The sequence below is a fragment of the Eumetopias jubatus genome, unplaced genomic scaffold (assembly GCF_037043125.1).
Source record: "Eumetopias jubatus isolate StellerSeaLion01/CBP00866 unplaced genomic scaffold, mEumJub1_p1.0 scaffold_13, whole genome shotgun sequence".
In the NCBI taxonomy this organism is placed as follows: Eukaryota; Metazoa; Chordata; class Mammalia; order Carnivora; family Otariidae; genus Eumetopias; species Eumetopias jubatus.
Genome location: NW_028274819.1, coordinates 10,874,902 through 10,898,570, shown reverse-complemented (window position 1 = coordinate 10,898,570; position 23,669 = coordinate 10,874,902). Strand labels below are relative to the sequence as shown.

The window sequence follows — 23,669 nt, the reverse complement described above, 5'->3', positions numbered from 1 at the left end:
AGGATGCGGGCCACAACCGAGGAAGCAGCGCCCGTCCAGATGTTGGAGCTGCAAAACCCTGAACCAAGGGCACCACATCGGAGAAAACGAACCAAGAAGCCTACACGTGAGTGTAGGGAGCTTTAGCCAGGTTGTCACTGTTGCCAAGAATAAAACTACGCTAGTGGGCAGGTATCCCAATGACCCCCTAGTCAGAGTGCTTCCCAAACACAGTTGGGAAGAACCCCAATTAATACATCATTCTACTTTTTATTTATTCCTTTCAATACCCCTTCTTCCATTTTGTTTCCAATAACTGACCTGTTTTACACACACAGCATCCTCTCAGATGAAGGTAGGTTGGCTAATTTACAGAAGGAGAACATAGAGTATAGTGACTTGGGGATCCCAGGGTCATGGAGCAAGTACTGGCAATACTGACTCCTGCCTTCCACCTTTTGATCATATTCCCATATTCTTTGTGGTTTAGTGGGAGATGTGCTTTAGATTTTGCAGCAGAAAATATATAAACATCATATTCTTGATGATAAGAATGGTTGATTTCCAAGAACTGTGAGTTAAGAGTTTCTGTTTGTGTATTCTTTCCTAGCTGGGTTGGCAAGTATTATTTGGGAGAATCTTAACCCATGATTAAATAAGTAAATTCTTCCTTTGCTCACCTGGAGCAAGCCACAGAGAGTTCTCCATGTGAGAAGTGACCCTTCTGAGAATCACTTTCTGCAATTCATATGCCCTGCCCATAGAAATTCAGTCTGACCCTCAACATCAAAACCAGAGCTCATTGTCCTTATCCAAAGTCCATATGTCCTGATCAGCCTGTTTTTTTTTTCTTGGATTCACACGCTCTGGAGAATGACTCTATATTTGTCATACCTCATGGTCTATCCAAAATTAACTCAATAAATGACAGAGAATCTGTGCGTTAAGGCTGACCTTCCCAAACATGTTACATAACTGATGTAAACAAATCTATCCCCTTATACATAATATGGTTGTATGTTTGATCAATAGATAGAAATTTAATTTTATTGTCCAATTGATTTAGCAAACAACTATCAAGTTCTAACAATTTCAAAAGACGTTGCTGGGATGCCTGGATGGCTCAGTCATTAAGCGTCTGCCTTCAGCTCAGGTCATGATCCCAGGGTCCCGGGATCGAGTCCCGCATTGGGCTCCCTGCTCCGCAGGGGGCCTGCTTCTCCCTCTCCCACTCCCCCTGCTTGTGTTCCCTCTCTCACTGTGTCTGTCTCTGTCAAACAAATAAATAAAATCTTTAAAATAAATAAATAAAAATACATTGCTAGAGCCAGACATTTTGATACTGAGGTTTTACGGCAGCAAAGATGTATATGGGAAGTTACTTTTAAAAACATGAGTTAGAGCTACATGATGATAATGTCAGTGGTCAGGAATGGATGGCATACTATGTGGGGAGAAGGAAGTTGAGATCAAATCCTACCCAATTCTAGTGTGCCACATAAAAGAATGTTCATTGAGGCCTGAAGGCAGCAAGGAGCCAGTGAAAGATTCTGAACAGGTGATTTCCACACTTGATTCTCAGTTTACAAATATCATGGTGGTCATAGTATAGAGACTGGATTTAAGGATTTAAGTTCCTCAGCTGTGGTTATTGGATTATTGCTTTGTACTTTTTTATTCTTTAGCAAGTTATAGTTAGGGGGCATTTCCAATTTTGACCATTAGACAATTGAAAGCTGCTATAATTGCACTGAGGGCTCAAGAGAAGCACCTGCTCAAGTTGTAAGGCAGATGCACGCAGACAAAGCTCTGTCTCCCAGCCTGATGGAGCCATAAAGATGGCAGAAGCCACTACAGTATTTGATGGGTAGTTGTTTCTAGACACCTTTCTGTGAATTAGATTAATTTGGAGGCACACTAGAATTGCTGCTGCAGTAACCTAGGAGTAAATTCATGCTGACCTGTACTGAACTCAGGAGATGAGTGCCATACCTTTGAACATCTTTTTTTTTTTTTATTGGTTGCTAGGTTGTGAAAGCTACCTTTTCAAAGTCATGTGGTCTAGTGCTACAAATCACGTACTCTTGCACAGAGTATGATTTGGAAGAGAACAAAATAGACCCTACACTGAGCTTCAGTTTTGCTTACACAGATGATGACCCGGGGAGGCAGGGAAGGTTTGACCATCTGCAGCAGAGTTCTGGGGTGGGAAGTAGCAAGGACACCTTCTCCTCAGTCTAGATTGGTGGTTTGCCTCTGGGCATTGGCCTACAAACTTAACCTTACCAGTGATTCTTTGAGCTCGCTAATATCCTGTTTTGCTTAAACCAGGCAGATTAAATTCTGTTGTTTGCCTCTAAGAATCCTAAGGGTTCTCAGAATGTCTTTAAAGTTCATAAAAGATGGATAAAATCTAATAGGACTATTAGAGTTTTTAAGAGGTCATTATCTATGTTCAAGAGAGTATATCAATGGGTTGATTTTAAATTATTTCAGAGAATTGTTTCATTGTGAAAAATTAGAAAACACAAGAACAAATGTCTCCATAACTTTTAAGTTTCTTATCTGACAAAATCATGATTTATTGTTTTACATTTTGTTCTAAAAATATATCCCATTCATTCTCTCTAATGCTATATTTTAGGTTATATGACATCATCCCACATTGTGTTGAAAAAGGAAACCAGAATGGTGGGGGTAAGGACTAGATGCTACTTGAGTGGATAAATTACCTTGATATTGCAAGTTCCAAATATTTTTAAAAGAAGACAGTGACTCCTCTGCCTCAACATCCTAGTGAAAGAGAATTGATGGAATGAGTTCCAGCAATCCTACCCCTATGATTTTCTTTTGTCTATGTATGTTTATGATTTAAAGTAAATCTAAGACTGTGGGTCCTAAAGAAGATGATGAGGTCAAGGGTATATAAAAAAGATGATCTAGATCACAGGGCTTTGTAGACATTGATCATCTCACAGCATTGTGTTCTCAGCATACTTCTTGTACATTTATCTTGGGGAAGGTAATATTCTGGAGCACTACTCTTACTCCTTCACCCCAACCAAATCTAGCATACTACATCTTTCTCTATAATATACCCTAATTAGTGGACTCTTGAGTCAGATTAAAAACCAGGACTGTAAGATAAATCTTGGTTTAGGAAAATGCCTAAAACCACTGGCACCAGAATCTTGGGATTCAGCAGGTGTGGTTGCAAGTGATCCTCTCACCTCATGGTGCCAAAAGTCAAAATTGCTAACAGAAGAAAATCATTGTCCCATTAACTGGTTGAGGGGGATGGAGATGGTAGAAATGTATCAGAGAAAAGAACTGGCACTGAGAGTACAAACAAGAGGAAGAGGCAGAAGGAGCGGCAGAGACTACAGTTCTTCTCTCAGAACTAGAGGATGCTAAGTATCCTCGTCCATAAATAAGTCCCTAGACTTCATTTACTTGAAAGCAACCACACCTCTACAAATTGCTGGGAAATCCTCATGAATAACCCCTGTACGAGGTACATGTAGAGATTCCAAGCACTTCTATGGCTGCTACCTTCCTCCATTGCCTTGTCTTCTCCCCAGATAATTTCTAGGGCTGAACAAGAGTAGTGGCAAAGACCCCTATGATTCAGAAACACAGAAGCTGTACTTCTCCCATGCCCTTTCTATCACCCAATTTGTAGCTCTCTTGAAATTTTATATATCTGGGTAATTGATTATGACATTTTTTTCTTACAGGCTGCCCAAGTAATGGTTGGTCTGATCCACTGTGTTCTGGGATATTTCTGGATACACTTATATATCAGAGAATTTGATTCAATTTCAATAAATTACCTGCCTATAACCTTGATATCAGGATACCCATTTGGGGCATTCTTGTTTGTGAGTAAATTATCTCACTGATGATCATGCATTCATTTATTCAATGTATTTGTGCCAGTTTCTGTGGCCAGGCAATAATGTAGAGATACCATCTGTGAAAACATACAATTCCTGCTGTCAAGAAATTCATTCTCATATCTAATGAAGCTACTTTAAGATGATAAGTTTATTTATAAAATTCTTCCATACAAAGATTCTATTTAGTTGAATGAAAGTTAGGGACAATGAATGGTAAGTTTCTCAAAGGGCATTTTAGATAAGTAGTAAATGTTTACTTATAAGACTCATGTTTGCCAATAATATAGGCAAGCTGAGAGCCAGAGCTTAATGATTGGGGCAATAGAAGGGACTTTGAAAAGTATTTTGGCAAAAGAGAAAAAAAAGAAAGAGTGGGGAGCTCTTGACCCAAGAGGAATTTGGAAGAATTCAACAAGGATTTCCAAGGGTTGTATATTGTCTTATAGGATTAGGTAAAATATTCTCCCTCCTTCCATTTTCCCACAGACTTCTCAAAAATATCTGCCTATCTCACAAAAATATTTTTCATTCACTTGGCAAATATTCACTACCTAATGGAGGCCAGGCTCTGTTCTAAGTATTTCAGTTACAGTAGTGAACAAAAGAGATCAAGATCCCTATCCTTGTAAAGCTTGCCTTCTAGCAAAAGATAATGTATTAAAAGATGAAAAGGACTGTGGGAAAAATGATGTAGAGGAGGATAAAAATGTATAAGGTTGCAATTTTTATAGGATATTCAAGCTTCATTGAGAAAAGACATTTGAACAAAGACTTGAAGGAGTTGAAGTGATAAGCCACAAGGGATATCTGAAGAAAGAGTGTACAAGAGAGCAGACCCTAGGCTGAGAGCAAGCGTGGACCATTTACTGAACAAATGGCCAGTTTGGATGGAGCAAATTGGGCTAAGAGAGACTGGTAGGAAAAGAGGTCAGCTATATGATAGGAAGTATGTTAATCTAAGGACTTGCAGTCATTAGATGTACTATTACTCCAAAAAACATTGAGAGCCATTGCAAGGTGTTGAACAGAGGAATGACATGATCTAACTTAAGTATTAAAGAACCATTAAAAGATGATAAAGGATCAAAGGTTCAAGCAAGGAGCCTTTTAAAAGATCTGAATATAGTTACGTAGGTGAGAAAGTATAGTGGCTCAAACCAGAGAGGTAGTAAAAGGAAAAGTTAATTCTAGATATATTTTTATATTAGAACGCCAAAGATTTCCTGACGGCTTGGATGTGGGAAGTGAAGGGGGGGGAGGAAATAAAGGAGACTTCAAAATAGTGGGTCAAGCAATTAAAAGAATGGATTTATCATTGACTGAGATGGGTAAGGCTATGAGTTTAAAGGGGGTGGAATTTCGGGTGTTCAATTTGGGACATGTTGGGTTTGAAATACCTTTTAGACATCAGAGATGTCTTAGACATTAGAGATACCAAGTATCCTGCTTATACCTATGAGTCTGGAGTTTGGGGAGAAAAAGTATAAATGTAAGGTCATTGGCATACTGATGGTATTTAATGCAATGAGACAAGATGAAATTAGCAAGAAGTTATCTCATTTGTAGAGAAGAGGACTATGGCCTGAGTTCTGGGGCATCCCTAGCATTAGGAATTCAGATTGAAGAAGAGGGACAAGCAAAGAAAATTGAGGAGAAAAACAAGAGAGTATACTATCCTGGAAGCCAACTGAGGAAGGCAGAGTCAAGGAGGGAGCAGTCAACTCTCAATGACTATAGATAGATCAAGTTAGATGAGATAAGACCTAAATTGCCATTGGCTTTTGCAACATTGAGATCATGAGTGATCTTGACAAGAAGAGGTTCATTGTCAGCTGAAAACCTGATTGAAATGATTTTTAAAAAGAATCAGAAGCCAGAGCAAATTTAGAGAACTCTTTCATTGAGTTTTCCTGCAAAAAAAGAAAAATAATGTGGTGTTAGCTGACAGAGCAAGTGCAGTATATGTTTTCGTTCTGACACAGTGATTAACTGAGTCTGTCCTCAGAGTTATAGTGGTAATCCAACGGGAGGCTGAGAACATTGGTCACCCAGTGTGGTGAGCCACACTTGAGTTACATATATTTATATGCCCTATTATTATGTTACTACACAGTAAGAAAGCCACGATTAGCCTCAGAGTCAAAAGTGAAGACGAGTTCTGTCCAATCCTTTGATTGTTCAGTGACCCATACTACAATTTCACTGGACTAAAATTACCCCTGGCCTCAGCTGATTATGTACTCTTTTTATCCCTAGTGTATTTACCTACCAATTATTTCTGTTTATTAATTTTTAAACCTAATGTGTGCATTTATGCAAGTTATCTAAATTCAATTTTGAACTAAGGGGGTTTGAATAAATAAAGAGGCAAATGAACATGTGTGTAATTTTTTTTCAATATATTTGAGAGTTATTATGGAAACATGAACCATAGGTACTTACAGCAGCTGGCCATTAACAACTGGCAAAGATGAGAGAGGCTTCCAAGAGGGAAGTGCACTTGCACTGAGGCTTAGGTCCTTTGCAGTAGCAGTTTCTTCTCCTGGAGAGGCTCATCCCCCAAGTTTTGATGCTTATTGTCTGCTTCAATGTCACCTTCACTGGGAGACTTTCTTTTTTTTTTTTAAGACTTTATTTATTTATTTGAGAGAGACAGAATGAGAGACAGAGAGAGGACATGAGAGGGGGTAGGGTCAGAGGGAGAAGCAAGCTCCCCGCTGAGCAGGGAGCCCAATGAGGGACACGATCCTGGGACTCCAGGATCATGACCTGAGCCTAAGGCAGTCGCTTACCCAGTTGAGCCACCCAGGCACCCTCTGAGAGACCTTCTTGAAAACCTCTTAAAATTCACCCCCAAGGGGTGCCTGGGTGGCTCAGTCGTTAAGTGTCTGCCTTCGGCTCATGTCATGATCCCAGGGTCCCAGGATCAAGCCCCACATTGGGCTCCCTGCTCGCGGAAAGCCTGCTTCTCCCTCTCCCACTCCCCCTGCTTGTGTTCCGTCTCTTGCTGTGTCTCTTTCTGTCAAATAAATAAATAAAATCTTTAAAAAAAAATTCACCCCCAAGATCCTCTATCATATCATACCATTTTATTTTCTTCATATTTTGAAAAGACATGAAAATCTCTGATGGTCAAAGCCCCGTGTTTCTGAGGAAGGAACATGCATGGCTGCCCTCATTACTGACTGGATAGTCTTTTTTTTAGAAAGTCTGCATGCATACATGCAGTTTATACCAATGGAAAAAAATCCATTCTTGATGTATAACTATGCACAACTATCTTTTTAAATATTTATTTATTTTTAATTCAAGTATAATTAACATACAGGGTTATATTAGTTTCAGGTGCACAATATAATGATCCAACAATTCTATACATTACTCACTGCTCATCACAATAAATGTACTTTTAATCCCCTTCACCTATTTCACCCAACCCCCAGCCCACCTCGCCTCTGGTAACCACCAGTTTGTTCTCTATAGTTAAGAGTTTGGTTTTTTGTTTGTCTCTTTTCTTCTTTGTTAATTTTGTTTTCTTAACTTCCACATCCTATGTGACGTGAAATCATGGTATTTGTCTTTCTCTGACTGACTTATTTTGCTTAGCATTAGAACCTCTATATCCACCCATGTTGTTGTAAATGGAAAGATTTCATTTTTTGAATGGCTGAGTAATATTCCATTATATGTTATATACCACTTCTTTATCCATTCATCTATGGTTGAATAATTGGGTTGCTTCCATATCTTAGCTACCGTGAATAGTGCTGCAATAAACATAGGGGCGAATATATCTTTTCAAATTAGTGTTTTCATTTCCTTGGGATAAATGCCTAATAGTGGAAGTACTGGATCATATGCTAATTCTGTTTTTAATTTTTTAAGGAACCTATGTACTATATTCCACAGTGGCTGCACCAGCTTGCATTCCCACCAACAATGCACAACGTTCCTTGTCCACATCCTCACCAACACTTATTGTTTCCTATGTTTTTGATTTTAGTCATTTTGACAGGTGTGAGGTGATATCTCATTGTGACTTTGATTTGCATTTCCCTAATGATGAGTGATGTTGAGCATCATTTCATGTCGGTTGGCCATCTGTATTTCTTCTTTGGGACAATGTCTGTCCATGTCTTCTGCCCATTTTTAATTGGATTACTTGGTTTTTGGTGTTGAGTTGTACAAGTTCTTTATATATTTTGGATATTAGCTCCTCGTCGTATATATCATTTGCAAATATCTTCTCCCATTTAGTAGGCTTTTTGTTTTATTGATGGTTTCCTTCACTGTGCAAAAGATTTTCAGAAACAACTGTCTTTCCAACCAATGCCAGATAATAATAAAATATTCAGGATAGGTGACTTTTGGGTGTGATTCTTACATTTCAAAAATTAAACTGCAGATTAAATTATTTTTAAATGCTATATTCTGTTAATAAAATAGTTTTCAATAGCAGTCTATTAAACATTCATGTGGGTGGATTCGCTATAACAATGTGTGTTTTCTAGTAATAAAAGCTCATGCACTCAACAAGAAGTTCATTTTTTTAGCATGCCAAGCCTTTTATTATGGAAAGTTTCAAACATTTAAAAGCAGAATAGTATATTGACACTTTGGTATCCATTATCAGCTCATATTTAGTCTTGCTTCATCCATTCTTCCATTCACTCTCCCTATTTTACTCAGATTATTTTGAAGCAATTCCTAGACATCACATAATTTTATTTGTAAATATTTCAGCATGCATCTGTAAAAGACAAGGACTCTTAAAAATACAGATAACTTGCAATGACCTGGATGGAACTAGAAGATATTATGCCAAGTAAAATAAGTCAGTCAGAGGGAGACAAATACGATTTCATTCGTACATGGAATTTAAGAAACAAAATAGATAAACATAGGTGAAGGGAAGGAAAAATAAAATAAGTTGAAAACAGAGAGGGAAGTAAACCGTAAGAGACTCTTAACTATGGGAACAAACTGAGGGTTGCTGGAGGGGAGGTGGGTGGGGGGATGGGGTAACTGGGTGATGGGCATTAAGGAGGGCACGTGATGTAATGAGCACTGGGTGTTCTATGCAACTGATGAATCACTAAATTCCACCCCTGAAACTAATAATACAGTATATGTTAACTAAGTTGAATTTAAATAAAAAATTTTTAAAAATAAATCAACAAGAAGTTCTTAAATGAAACCAGTGAAATTGTATCTATCCTCCATGCCATAAATCATGTTAAAAAATATTCCTTTATTCCATCCTAAATAGAAGTATAATATTAATCCAATAACGGTTACCTCCCTCTATCTCTTTAATAGAAAACCATGGATTTATTACTAGGTGATTTTTCCAGGGGCTACCATAGAACTACAAAAGGAATTTTGGTGTTTCAACCAAATTCATTTCAAACTTCAATTGCTCTTTGGATGAGCAAAAAAAAAGGGGGGGGAGGAAGGAAAGGAAAAGAAAAGAAGAGAAAAGAAAAAGAGAAAGAAATTAGCTCAGGTTCCTCAAGAAAGAGGACTTTTAAAAAATATTAAAAGCTCATTACTCTTTGAGGAATCTAAAAAATAATTGATACAAGAGTGGGGAGAGAGCCCTATCTTATTTCAATGAGTGTGACATCCATAGCTCTCTGATGTATAATAGAGAATTTGGCTGGCTTTGACTCCCTGGTTCCTGGGAAATATTCCAAGTGATAAGAGTGTCTTTGTTATTCCTGGGCCCCTTGCACCATACCTGAGTGTTCAGGAGCTGGTCATGCCAGAAAGACCAACCATGGATACATAACGAAAACCCATAATGAAACTGGAAACTGAGGCTCGGGTAGGTTTCCTGGTTGGTGATATACATTGATGTGCCAGGAGGGTGATGCATGCTGAGGACATGGAAGCTTCATGCTTCAGACCATTCTAGACCACACCCTCTGCATCTCTTCATTTAACTGGCCCTGATTTTTCTCTTTTCTAATAAAATTGTAAGTATAGCACTTTCCTGGGTTCTATGAGTCACTCTAGCAAATTATCAAACCTGAGATGGGTAATGGGAAAGCTTGTATTCGTAGCCAGTTGGTCAGAAGTCCAGGTGGTCTGGAAATCCCCAAGCTTATGGCTGGGGTCTGAAGTGAACACAGTCTTATTGGGAACGATGCCCTTACCCTGTGAAGTCTGAGCTAACTCTGTGTAGTTGGCATTAAAACTGCATTATACTCACAAAGCAGAGACCACCAGGACACTGCCAGAGAAGTGAAGGAACTAGAGGCACAGGAAACTTTTAGGAACTTTAGAAATTCAGGGATTTCATCTCACACCTCATCAAACATATTTAAATGGTCTCATATCTCCATATTAAATATCATTTGCTTTGAAAAATTAAAAGGTTTCTTATGATTCTGTTTTTGGAAAATTATCTACAAATAACTCATTTAGTTTGTTATTAGTTATACTTTCTCAGCAATCATTGTGGATACTTGGGAAATCCCAAGAAGTGAAAAAAATCTAACTTATAAATTATTTTCAAATGTAATAAAGTTGTTATGGATTCTAAATTTAGCAGCTAATGAAGTTGACATGATGTTACATTTTATAGACCTTTCCTTAAACTTGTTATCAATTTTTTTAAAATGTTACTGAAGTTGTCAGAGGAATTTCTTGGGTGATAACAAAGATAATTTATGTGTGCCTCTTTTTGTTCTCAGTTTGTCATATCAGGAATTTTTGCAATAGAAGCAGAGAAGATGTGTTCCCCAAAATTGGTAAGAATAATTGAGGAAATTTCAAGGATAAAAATTTAACTTGTCAAAAACAAGGTTACTGGTAAGGAGGGGATATCATTGCCTCTTAAACAGTAAAAACTTATTCAAAATACTAAAATCTAAAATATTGCTTTATAATACTTTACAATATTTTTTAAATGGATGTACTCCAACAAAATTCTTGTTAATTTCATAAAATATTAAAATGACACAGAATGCATGAAGCAAACCAGGAAATCAGAAGTGGAAATTTAAATAGGATATGTCATTTATTTCAAATTAAATGTCAAATATGATAGAAAATGTGTAAATGGAATCTTGAAGCTGTGGGAGAGAAAAAATGTGATTAGGACAATAAGTGAAGATTTTTTAAATGGCTTCTATGTACCACATGCCTCACTCAGAGTTTTTGTCTATCACCTCACAACAAACCCTATCAGGGTAGATAACATTATATACCAAGAGTATCAACAACGATCCCTAAAGACCTAGATTTATTTTTTTTATTTTTTATTGAAATTCAGTTTAGTTAACATATAACTGTATTATTAGTTTCAGAGGTAGAGGTCAGTGATTCATCAGTTGCATATAACACCCAGTGCTCATCACATCACATGCCCTCCTTAATGCCCATCACCCAGTTACCCCATCCTTCCAACCCTCTCCCCTCCAGCAACTCTCACTTTGTTCCCTATGGTTAAGAGTCTCCTATGGTTTGCCTCCCTTTCTGTTTTCACCTTATTTTTCCTTCCCTTCACCTATGTTTATCTATTTTGTTTCCTAACTTCCATGTATGAATGAAATCATATGGTATTTGTCTTTCTCGGACCGACTTATTTCACTTAGCATAATGCCCTCTAGTTCCATTCACATTGTTGCAAGTGCCAAGATTTCATTCTTTTTGATGGCTGAGTAACATTCCAGTCTGTGTGTGTGTGTGTGTGTGTGTGTGTGTGTGTGTGTGTGTGTGTGTGTGTGTATCTTCTTTATCCATTCATCTGTCATTGGACATCTGGGCTGCTTCTATATTTTGGCTATTGTGGACATTGCTGCTATAAACATTGGCATGAATGTGCCCCTTCAAATCACTGTTTGTATCCTTTGGATAAATACCTCATAGTGCAATTGCTGGGCCATAGCAGAGTTCTATTTTTAACTTTTTGAGGAAACTCCATACTATTTTCCACAGTGGCTGCACCCACCACAGTTTACATTCTCATCAACAGTGTAAGAGGGTTCCCCTTTCTCCACATCCTTGGCAACATTTGCTGTTTCCTGACTTGTTAATTTTAGCCATTCAGTGGTTTTGATTTGTATTTCCCTGATGCCAAGTGATGTTGAGCATTTTTTCATGTGTTTGTTGGCCTTTTGGATGTCTTCTTCACAGAAATGTCTGTTTATGTCATGTCTTCTGCCCATTTCTTGACTGGATTATTTGGGGTTTGGGGGGTGTTGAGTTTGATAAGTTCTTTACAGATCTTGGAAACTAGCCCTTTATCTGATATGTCATTTGCAAATATCTTCTCCCAGTCAGTAGGTTGCCTTTTAGTTATATTGACTGTTTTCTTTGCTGTTTATCAGAGGGAGAGATGAACCATGAGAGACTATGGACTCTGAGAAACAAACAGGGTTTTAGAGAGGAGGGAGGAGGAGGGATGGGTTAGCCCAGTGATGGGTATTAAGGAGGGCACGAACTCGTGGAGCACTGGGTGTTATACAAAAACAATGGATCATGGATCACCACATCAAAAACTAATGATGTATTGTATGGTAATGAACATAACATAATAAAATTTAAAAATTATAAATAAATAAATAAATAAATAAGCTTTTTATCCTGATGAGGTCCCAATACTTCATTTTTGCTTTTGTTTCCCTTGCCTTTGGAGACGTGTCTAGCAAGAAATTGCTGTGGCTGAGGTCAAAGAAGTAGCAGTCTGTGTTCTCCCCTAGGATTTTGATGGATTCCTGTCTCACATTTAAGTCTTTCATCCATTTTGAGTTTATTTTTGTGTATGGTGTAAGAAAGTGGTCCAGTTTCATTCTTTTGCATGTGACTGTCCAATTTTCCCAACACTGTTTGTTGAAGAGACTGTCTTTTTTCCACTGGACATTCTTTCCTGCTTTGTCAAAGATTAATTGACCATAGAGTTGAGGGTCCATTTCTGGGTTCTCTATTCTCTTCCATTGATCTATGTGTCTGTTTTTGCACCACTACCAAACTGTCTTGATGATTACAGCTTTGTAATATAGCTTGAAGTCCAGAACTGTGATGCCTCCAGCTTTGGTTTTCTCTTTCCACATTATTTTGGCTATTCAGGGTCTTTTCTGGTTTCATACAAATTTTAGGATTGTTTGTTTCAGCTCTGTGAAAAATGCTGATGGGGACTGTACTGAATGTAGAGATTGCTTTGGGTAGCATAGACATTTTAATGATGTTTATTCTTCCAATCCATGAGTATGGAATATTTTTCCATTTCTTTGTGTCTTCCTCAATTTCTTTCATTAGTGTTATATGGTTTGGGTTTTTTTAAAGATTTTATTTATTTATTTGAGAGAGAGTGAGAGAGAAAGAGAGCAGGAGCAGGGGGGAGGGGCAGAGGGAGAGGGATAAGCAGACTCCCTGCTGAGCAGGGAGCCTGATGCAGGGCTGGATCCTAGGACCCTGGGATCATGACCTGAGCCAAGCAACTGAGTCACCCAGGTGCCCCCAAGTGTTCTATAGTTTTCAGAGTACAGATCCTTTGCCTCTTTGGTTAGGTTTATTTCTAGGTATCTTATAGTTTTTGGTGCTTCGTAAATGGGATCAATTCCTTGATTTCTCTTTCTTCTGTCTCATTGTTAGTGTATAGAAATGCAACTGACTTCTGTGCATTGATTTTATATCCTGTGACTTTGTTGAATTCCTGTATCAGTTCTAGCAATTTCCTGGTGGACCACTTGGGTTTTCTACATAGAGTATCATGTAGTCTTCGAAGAGTGAAAGTTTTACTTCTTTGCTGATTTGGATGCCTTCTATTTCTCTTTGTTGCCTGATTGCTGTGGCTACAACTTCTAGTACTATGTTGAACAACAGTGGTGAGAGTGGACATCTGTGTCGTGTTCCTGACCTTAGGGGAAAAGCTCTCAGCTCTTGCCCATTGAGGATATTTGCTATGGGTCTCTTGTATATGGCTTTTATGATATTGAGGTATGTTCCCTCTATCCTTACACAGCCGAGAGTTTTTATCTGGAAGGAATGCTGGATTTTGTCAAATGCTTTTTCTGCATCAATGAGAGGATAATATGGTTCTTGTGCTTTCTTTTATTAATGTAATGTATCACATTGATTGATTTGCAGATGTTGAACCACCCCTGCAGCCCAGGACTAAATACCACTTGCTCATGGTGAATAATCCTTTTAATGTACTGTTGGATGCTATTAGCTAGAATCTTGGTGAGAATTTTTGCATCCATGTTCATCGGGGATATTGGTCTGTAATTCTGCTTTTTAGTGGGGTCTTTGTCTGGTTTTGGGATCAAGGTAATGCTGGCCTCATAGAGTTTGGAAGTTTTACTTCCATTTCTATGTTTTGAAACATTTTCAGAAGAATAGGTATTATTTCTTCTTTAAATGTTTGGTAGAATTCCCCTGGGAAGGCCTCTGGCCCTGGACTCTTGTTTGGTGGGAGATTTTTGATTACTGATTCAATTTCTTTGCTGGTTGTGGATCTGTTCAGCTTTTCTATTTCATCCTATTTCAGGTTTGGTAGTTTATGGGTTTCTAGGAATTTACTTTTTCTTTCAGGTTGCCTACTTTTTTGGCATATAATTGCTCATAATATTCTCTTAATTGTTTGTATGTCTTCAGTGTTGGTTGTGATCTCGTTCTGTTTTTTTTTATTTCTATGTGATTGGCTTCTGCTCTAATCTTTATTTCTCTTCTCCTGTTGGATTTAGGTAGGCTTTACTTGCTGTTCTTTTTCCAGTTCCTTTAGGTGTGAGATGAGGTTGTGTATTTGAGACTTTCCTTGCTTCTTGAGGAAGGCCTGTATTGCTATATACTTCCCTCTTAGGTCTGCATCCCAAAGGTTCTGAACTGTTGTGTTTTCATTTTCATTTACTTCCATGTATTTTTAAAATTCTTCTTCAATTTCCTGGTTGACCAATTCATTCTTTAGTACGATGTTCTTTAACTTCCATGTATTTGTGGTCCTTCCAAATTTTTTCTTGCAGTTGACTTCAAGTTCCATAGCATTGTGGTCTGAAACTATGCATGGTATGATCTCGATATTTTTGTACTGGTTGAGACCTGAATCGTGACCTAGTACGTGATCTATTCTGGAGAATGTTCCATATGCACTCGAGAAGAATGTGTATTTTGCTGTTTTAGGATGAAATGCTTTGAATATATCTGTTAAGTCCATCTGGTCCAGTGTGTCATTCAAAGTCCTTGTTTCCTTGTTGATCTTCTGCTTAGGTGATCTGCCCATTGCTGTGAGTGGGGTGTTAAATTCCCTGCTATTATTGTATTATTATCAATGTGTTTCTTTAATTTGTTATTAATTGGTTATATATTTGGCTGCTCCCAAGTTAGGGGCATAAATATTTATAATTGTTAGAATTTGTTGGATAGACCCTTTTATTATGATATAGTGTCATTCTTCATCTGTTATTACAATCTTTGGTTTAAAATCTAGTTTCCTGGTACAAGGATGGCAACTCCAGCTTTGTTTTGATGTCCATTAGCATAATAAATGGTTCTTTACCCCCTCACTTTCAATCTGGAGGTGTCTTTGGGTATAAAATGAGTCTCTTGTAAGCAGCATATTGATGGGTCTTTTTTTTTAAATCCATTCTGATACCCTATGTCTTTTGATTGGAGCATTTAGTCCATTTACATTCAGAGTAGGGGCGCCTGGGTGGCTCAGTCATTAAGGGTCTGCCTTCGGCTCAGGTCATGATCCCAGGGTTCTGGGATCTAGCCCCGCATTGGGCTCCCTGCTCAGCAGGAAGCCTGCTTCTCCCTCTCCCTGCCATTCTCCCTGCTTGTATTCCCTCTCTCTGTGTCTCTCTCTGTCAAATAAATAAAATCTTAAATAAAAAAAAAGCTACATTCAGAGTAATTATTGAAAGGTATGAATTTAATGCCATTGTATTACCTGCGAAGTCTCTGTTCTTATAGATTGTCTCTTAAAGACCTAGATTAGATGTAGATTGTACATGATAGAGTTGAACTTTGAACGCAGACAGCTCAGCTCAGAATCCAAAATTGCTTAGAGGATCTGAGAGGAGGAACAAATGCTTAGGCTACAAAGGCTGGGGAAAAATCAGAAGACAGAGGGTGAGCAGCAAGGTCCTGATTTAGGGTAAGATAATGTGCAAGCACTCCATGAACCCAGCCAAACAAAGTAGAGTAACACATCCTATTTATTTAGACAGATTCACTTATCTACCCTTTGTTTCTTTTCATTTCTTCTTGCATTTCATCATTTCAGCTTGGAATTCTCTTCCCTCTGGCTGAGAAACTCCCCTTACTATTAGTTCTTCCAGCACAAACGTCCTGTACAATAAATTCTCTCAGCATTTGTTAGTCTGAAAACAACCTTACACTGCTTTTGCTTTGAAAGATTCTTTCATTGCATGTGGATTTTAGGTTGACATTTTATTTTATTTTGGCATTTTTTAAATGTCATTTTATTGTGTTCCAGCTTCAATTTTTGACATTATGAGGTTTCTGGGAGCCTTAGCTATGCCCCTTTAACATGATGTCTCTGTTTTTCTCACACTGCTTTTACAAGTTCCCTTTACCTTCAGTTTCCAACAAATTCACTATGATGTAACTGGATGTACTTTGTTTTGTATTCATATTATCTTGGATTAGCCAAATGTATGTGTCTGTCTATAAGGGGTTGAATCTGAATTGATACTTTTCACCAACTTTGGAAAATTGGTGGCCTTTTTCTCTTCAAATATTGCTTTTGCCAGATTGCTTTCCCCTTCTCTACTTTTGGGACTCCAGCTAAATGTAGGTTAAATATTTTCACTATGCCCACATGTTTCTCACAGGTTTTTTCCTTTTTCTTTCATTTTTTCTCACTCTATTTTTATTTCATCATTTTCTATTGCCCTTCCCTCCAGGTTGCTTCTGTGTCTAATATGCAGTTATGGAGTTCTCACTTTCAGTTAGTATTCTTCAAATCTAGAGCCATTCAATTCTGCTTTTAGATTCTATTTCTTCTGTGAAATTCTCTATCTGTTCATCTTTCTGCTCCATTTGTTTTTATTTTCTTGAACATATTAATAGTTATTTTTAAATTGTATCAATAATCCCAATAACTGGATTATTTATGAGACTATTTTTATTGACTTTTCCAGTCTTTTAAAAAAATATGATCCTGTTTTTTAACTTATCTAGTAATTTTTGATTGAGTGCCAGAAATTGTGTATAGAAAAGTATAGCAATGTCAGCTGATGTTCGGTCTTCCAGAAAGGGTTCACCCATTCCTCCCCTCAGCTGATAAACCAGGACTGAGGCTGGATGGCAGTATGGATAAGAATATATACACCTCTCATGCATCTTCTACTGATGTCATAGAGCCCTCCAGGCCTTGCAATTGAGAACCTGATATGTTTACAAGAAACTGTCCCTTAGAAGTCCTGATCCATGTTTCCACAGCATAATTACGTGACCAAAAATTCTCTGCTTTTCAGATGCTTTCTTCTTACTTAGCCTACTGACCAGCAAAACTTCAAAATCTGACCAGCATCTTAATAGAATAATTGGTCATATAGCTGACTCATTTCTTTGGCCCTCTCTTTCCCACAGAAGCTTGTCTCCTCAGGTTTACAATTTTATCTTTCCAGCCTGCAAGAACACCAGAAATTATGACAATTCCTCTCTCCTCTAGCAATAACCTTCTGCTCAGGCAAAATCTGAAACCTCAGCCTCTTGCCCTAACAAATGCTCCCAAGGAAAAATTATCTGTAGAACATCTGCTCACCATTCTGTGGTCTTCTTTCTCAGCATTCTTCGCCCCTGTATGTTCTTCAGTGCCTCAGCACTGATGCTTTTCTCATGCTATTACATAGATGAAATACTTGTGGTATTGTATGCTGTTTTTCTAGCTGTTGTCAGAAGGAACATTAGGCTGCCATAGTTTTTTCATCATACTAAAAGCATAAATCTCCTCAATGTTTTGAGGTCCACAGGATCTTTTTTTTTTATATTTCTGATATTGATTATTTTGTCTTCTATTTTTCTTAGCCAATCACACTATGGTTACATTAAGTTTATTATCTCAAAGAACCACATTTTGGGTTTTTAATCCTCTTTCATGTATGTTTGTTTTCTGTGGCATTACTTTCTATTTTTGTCTTTATATTTCCTTCTCTATTTTCTCTGGATTTTGTTTGCTATTTTTATAGCTTTATCAGATTGATGCTTCATCAGATCTGTTGCATCTCTCAAAATTTAATATGTGGTAATTTCAGCATTATTCGTTAAAATATTTTACAATTTCCAATATAATTTTTCCCAAAAAATTCTAACCAGTGTTTCCTGAAGTTGAATAATTTATTTTTTGTTTTCAAACTGTTAAGTTGAAATTTAACACAAATGCAGAAAACATACAAAACATAAATATCTGTATCAATGAATTATCAGAGTGAATGCCCAAGGAACTCCCTTTGAAATCAAACATATCAGAAGCCCCCTTCATGTCCTCTTTCAGAAATTTTACCCTCTCTTCTTTCTAAAGGTAAATATTATATGACTTACTAAATTGTGGCATGTAAATACAATACTACTGTATTGTAATAAAAAGGAACAAACAATAGTGAGTACACTACAATAAGAATGAATCTGACAGTGCTGAATGAATGAAATCAAAAAGAATAATTAATACACATTGTATTATACATGTATAGTTAATTATAATTATATTTAAAAATTTATACAATACACCTGTATAATTTTTATAATTCAAAATTTACCTCATTGCTAGAAATGGAAATCTTTACAGGATTTTAAAATTTTCATTTGGGGCACCTGGGTGGCTCAGTCAAACATCTGATTCTTGATTTCAGCTCAGGTCTTGATCTCAGGGTCATAAGTTCAAGGCCAACATTGGACTCCACATTGGGCATGGGCCTACTTTAAAAAAAAAATGTCATTTTACATTTATGGGCTTAATTAATTAATTAATTAGTTTTGTTTTACCTATGATGAAGGTATATTGGTTTTTGTTTGTTTGTTTCAAGTTTTTATTTGAATTCCAATTAGTTAACATATAGTTTAATATTCATTTCAGGAGTAGAATTTAGTGATTCATCATTTACATACAACACCCAGTGTTCATCACAAGTGCCAAGGTTTAATTTATTTAAAATGTTTTGTCATTGATGATGAAAATAAAAGAAATTGGCAGATATGTAGGTATATATAAATGAATAAGGACTCTATACAATACTAAAAATAGCATTTTGTAAATTCCAAAATATACAAAGAGACTGAAAAACACAAAAATAACGTATAGGCTGAAATAGAGGTAGAGGGAAATGGTCTAAGGTCTTTGCATTATCTAGACAAATATTAAATTGCCAATCACTATTATGCTTTAGCATTTAAGAATTTTGTATTGAAGATGAACCATGAGAGACGATGGACTCTGAAAAACAAGCTGAGGGTTCTAGAGGGGAGGAGGGTAGGGGGATGGGTTAGCCTGGTGATGGGTATTGAGGAGGGCACGTTCTGCATGGAGCACTGGGTGTTATGCACAAACAATGAACCATGGAACACTACACCAAAACAAATGATGTAATATATGGTGATTAACATAACAATAAAAAATTAAAGAAAAAAAAAGAATTTTGTATTGAAGGAGTGAATGAAATGCATGCATGCAACATCGGAAAAATACTCCTGTTTGGATCCTGATAAATTTGGAGATTAGGGAACCCATAGAGTAACCTGAGATTCTGGAAAGGTTAGAAATTATAATAAATCATCCACTTTAACATACTTGCCAGTAATGCAAACTAACTTCATTTCGACTTGTTTGTTCCACATATGACTAGTTGACGTTTTGTATCTATTCCAGTTGAGGTGCACCATAAAGACAAATACCTACAGTTCTTGCCTTGCAGTGATTGGCCTATTTCTAATTGGATTTGAAATTATATTCTTTTTAATGAAACAAGAAAAAATTGTATGGATACAGGTAAATACAAGATTTTATAATTTTTTTTCACAATTAGAGACTTACACGTTAAGTTTGTTTGTAAATGAACTGAGCATTATTTTGGTTTTGGACAAATGTGGAGGTGGTAGAAATTATTCACATTTGGTATGACCACAAATATGGATTCAAATCACTGAATAGGTCTCTAAACCTATGACCACCAAAAACTCAAGAAATCTAGTAAAATAACTCATCTCTACATTAATAAGATTCAGGTGAAGGATACTGGTGAAAACACAAAGACCTTAAATAAATAGATATCTTAGAAGGATAAATCTGAGATTGATAGGCTCATTGACTCAATGTCCTAGATATCTGTGTCTCCCCAGTGCCTATTACAAAGCCTGGAAGTTAATAAATGTCTAATAAATTGAATGTTAATTCATTCAATTAGTTAATTGAATGAATGAATGTTCTTTATTAAACATTCCTCTGATAGTATTCCAGATTAGCATATAAAACATTCCTGAGAACTGATAATCAGAAATTCTCTAGACACAATAATCAGATAAGTCCGAAGTCCCCTGAATATGCCATAAATTCACACTTTCTTGACACAGCACTAACCATTTGATTTTAAACTAAATATACTGGATACATAAATTGAAATGGAAGAAAGGCCAACATACTGATCATTGGTTAAATTTGCATGGGATTCCCAGTTTCTTAAAGCTATGGGAGTATTTGTATTAGTACACTAGCACTTCAGGATTTCAAAGACCTGGTGAAATTAGGACCAAAAAAAGCAATCTGATTCTTTTTCAGCAAATTTTCAAGATGACAGGATAGTCAAGGCAAATAATCACAGTCCAGGATTTTCACTATCACAAACATTGTTAGCATTTTTGTCATCTTAGGGCTTGATTTACATTTTACGACACCATGTGTATTGTATGCCTTAAGGAGTAGGAACAAGTCCTTAAGAATTCTACCTGGGGCCTATCAAGTGTTTATATTTCTTTTTCAATGTCCTGCTGACATATATGTCAGTTCAGTACATACACAGAGGTTCTGTTTTTACAGGTAATAGGAATAAATAAGAACATTTTAAAATAAGTGTTTGAGCACCTGGCTGATAGGTCTTAGAAGGTACCACTTGCATGTGCACAAGCGCAAAAGATCTGGAGCAAAGATGTAGAGCACGGTACACTCAGAGGTCAGCCCCCCACACCCCCTGGAAGTCCATTATGTTAGTCATTGTGCCCAAACCCTATCAAGAAAATTGAAGACAAGAATGTTTTGAGGTCTGGTGGCTTTTCATACCTAAAACTATTATAGAGGTATATTATTGTATATTGTAATATACAATATTATTATTGTAAGAACCAAAACCCTGTAGGGACAGACAGGGCATAGAAAAAGCTCTAGTATGAGTTGTCAAATGTTTACCCCTGAAAGCTTTCTTTCACAACTGATACAGGAAAATACCATACTGGTAGTATTTACCATAAGCCAGGTTTCTGGAAATCCATTTTAATCTTCTGAAAGATGGAAAGAGTTACATGAACCAAAACTGTGTAGCAAACTTAAATAAATTATATTTCCACTTAAATGTTATGTAGATGTTAAGTATTATAATTATAAAGATTATATATAAATGTAAAATAGCACTTGATTTTAAATGAGATGAATAGAATATACCTTTTACAAGTATAACAGTATTATAGAAATACATGTAGGAGAAAACAGAGATCATGAAGCTAGAAGTCTGTCGGAACTCAAATGAAAGATCCACAAGAGTCTAAGACCAAGAGTGGGGTAAGAAAAGAAGGGGGACCTGGAAACAAGTTCTGAGCAACTCTAACATTCGGTAATATTAACATTGTTGTTTTTACCATCCCAAGTGCATTTTCCTCTACTCTAACATAAGAATAATAATGCCACCTGCCACAAAATGTTGAGTGGACTCAATAAGATAATGTATATAAAACATTCAGCACAAATGCCTAGCCATATAGTAAGTGCTCACTAAATGTCTGTTGTTAAAATTATTATCATGTAAACAAGTAAAAATCATCACAATTGTATTATTAAGATGGTGAGATATTATAGATAAAGTTTTCTTTTCTATTTTCTAAACAGCTTGCAATTTTATATTATCTTTATGATGCTAAAGATTTGAGAAGTATAAAGATCTGTGAGGAATGTAGATTTTCTTTTTGTATTTAGCAAAGTGGAATGATGCTTTCTGGGTATTTGTGGCTCTTCTCTATGTTGGAGTTCTTCCTGGCAAATATAGTGATCAATTGGGGGAACCAAGCATTATATCATGGCAACAATCTCATATAATGTGAGTATTTAATTTCTCTGATGAATTAGGAAGTACTATATTGGCTTCTGTTATGAACCCATGCTAAAAAGATTAAAGTTTCAGTAGTAATTGTTTTTAGTGTTGCCTCTACACACTGAATATGAGCTCAAACAGTTTAGACAGCATATGTCTATGTGCAAAATGTAGATAAATCTCTCAAGATAAAATTTTAAGATTAAAGGGATATATGTCCATATCCTCATAAGAAAATACAGTAAGAGATATATCATTTTCTGGCTCAGGTCTATGTCATTTGAAGGGTAATCCTATGGAAATCAATCCACTAGGTCTCCGGCCTCTAGTTATCAAGTAAACTTTAGATCCTTCGGTTCTGGGAGCCTTGAAGCAGCAAGAAGATCAACGATGTTGGGAGGAAGGAGAAATGGGTCATGACACATCCTATTATCAAACACCACTGGTCTCGGAAGAAACAAATGATGCCCAAATAATTTTCCAAGCATGTCCTGGGAAATAGGCCAACAGCAGCCATGGCATTAAAACTCATTCACAACTGTTTGAAAGTGGGTTATTCTTTGATCTGATAGGAGAGAAGGAATGGAAATAAAGAACTGAAATTGGGTAAGGAAATGAAAGAAGTGCAGGGAGCCTCAGGTCAGAGGTGTATATGGGCACCTGGAATAGAAGGAGTAAACCCTGGGTTCTCAGCATTTACCAAACCCCACCCAAGACCTCTGGAGTTTGAGTGATACATATTAAAATAACCTGATAGAAAGGAAAACTTCCAAAGGGACACTTAGCATATGGCTGGAAAAATTATTAACAGTGAAGATAAGGATTTAGATAACTTAATTTGAAAGCCATCAGTGAGCAAGAGATCTTGGATCTCAAGGCTCCATGTTCTCTGGAATGAAATTCAATCCACACATTCTGATAAGAGAAAGTATTTTTTGCTGTGTAAATGAAGATGCAGCCTCCAAACATCAAGGAAAAGGGGGAAATAGCTGAGTCCCTACCCAAGAAACAAATGTCAACATCTTATCATTTTATTTCCCTATCTACATTTACCAAATATATCAAGTTACTTCAAAACGGAAATGATTTAATTTTTAAAGTGTTCATAAGGAGAGGAAAATCTAAATAAGGTAAGGAGCTTGATGAGGCTGAATCCCAGTGTTTGGAGGGAATGAGTGAGAGGAAATTAGTCTGAGTAGCCACATGTTGTGCTAGTGTAGCAAGCTTTCACACTATACATGATATCTGCCTCAACTAGACTGGGGGAATGGGATGGAGAAAAGGAAGACAGAATTGAAAAATGGTTAAGATATTGTGTCAGAAGGATTCTCTGGTCATTTCAATTTGAAAGTAGCTTTCAACGCCAGAGAAATCAAGTGATGGGTGATGGTGCCCTTTTTTTTAATTAAAATTTTGACATATAACGTTTTGTAAAGTTAGATGTACAATATGTTGATTTAATACATTTAGGTACTGTAATGTGATTGCCATTGAAGCAAAAATTAGCACCTCTATTTGATATCATATAATT

The 23,669-nt window shown here is 36.7% G+C and overlaps 1 protein-coding gene across 1 annotated transcript; it reads left to right on the top strand.

The window, feature by feature from the left end:
- On the top strand, positions 1-22,143 carry LOC148162600 (membrane-spanning 4-domains subfamily A member 12-like). The gene is made up of 6 exons (XM_088018098.1): positions 1-106; positions 2,624-2,676; positions 3,717-3,860; positions 10,577-10,633; positions 19,714-19,833; positions 22,024-22,143. The coding sequence occupies exons 1-6, from the start codon at positions 4-6 to the stop codon at positions 22,141-22,143; spliced, it is 597 nt and encodes a 198-aa protein (XP_087874224.1). The 5' UTR covers positions 1-3.
- The last annotated feature ends 1,526 nt before the right edge of the window (positions 22,144-23,669 follow it).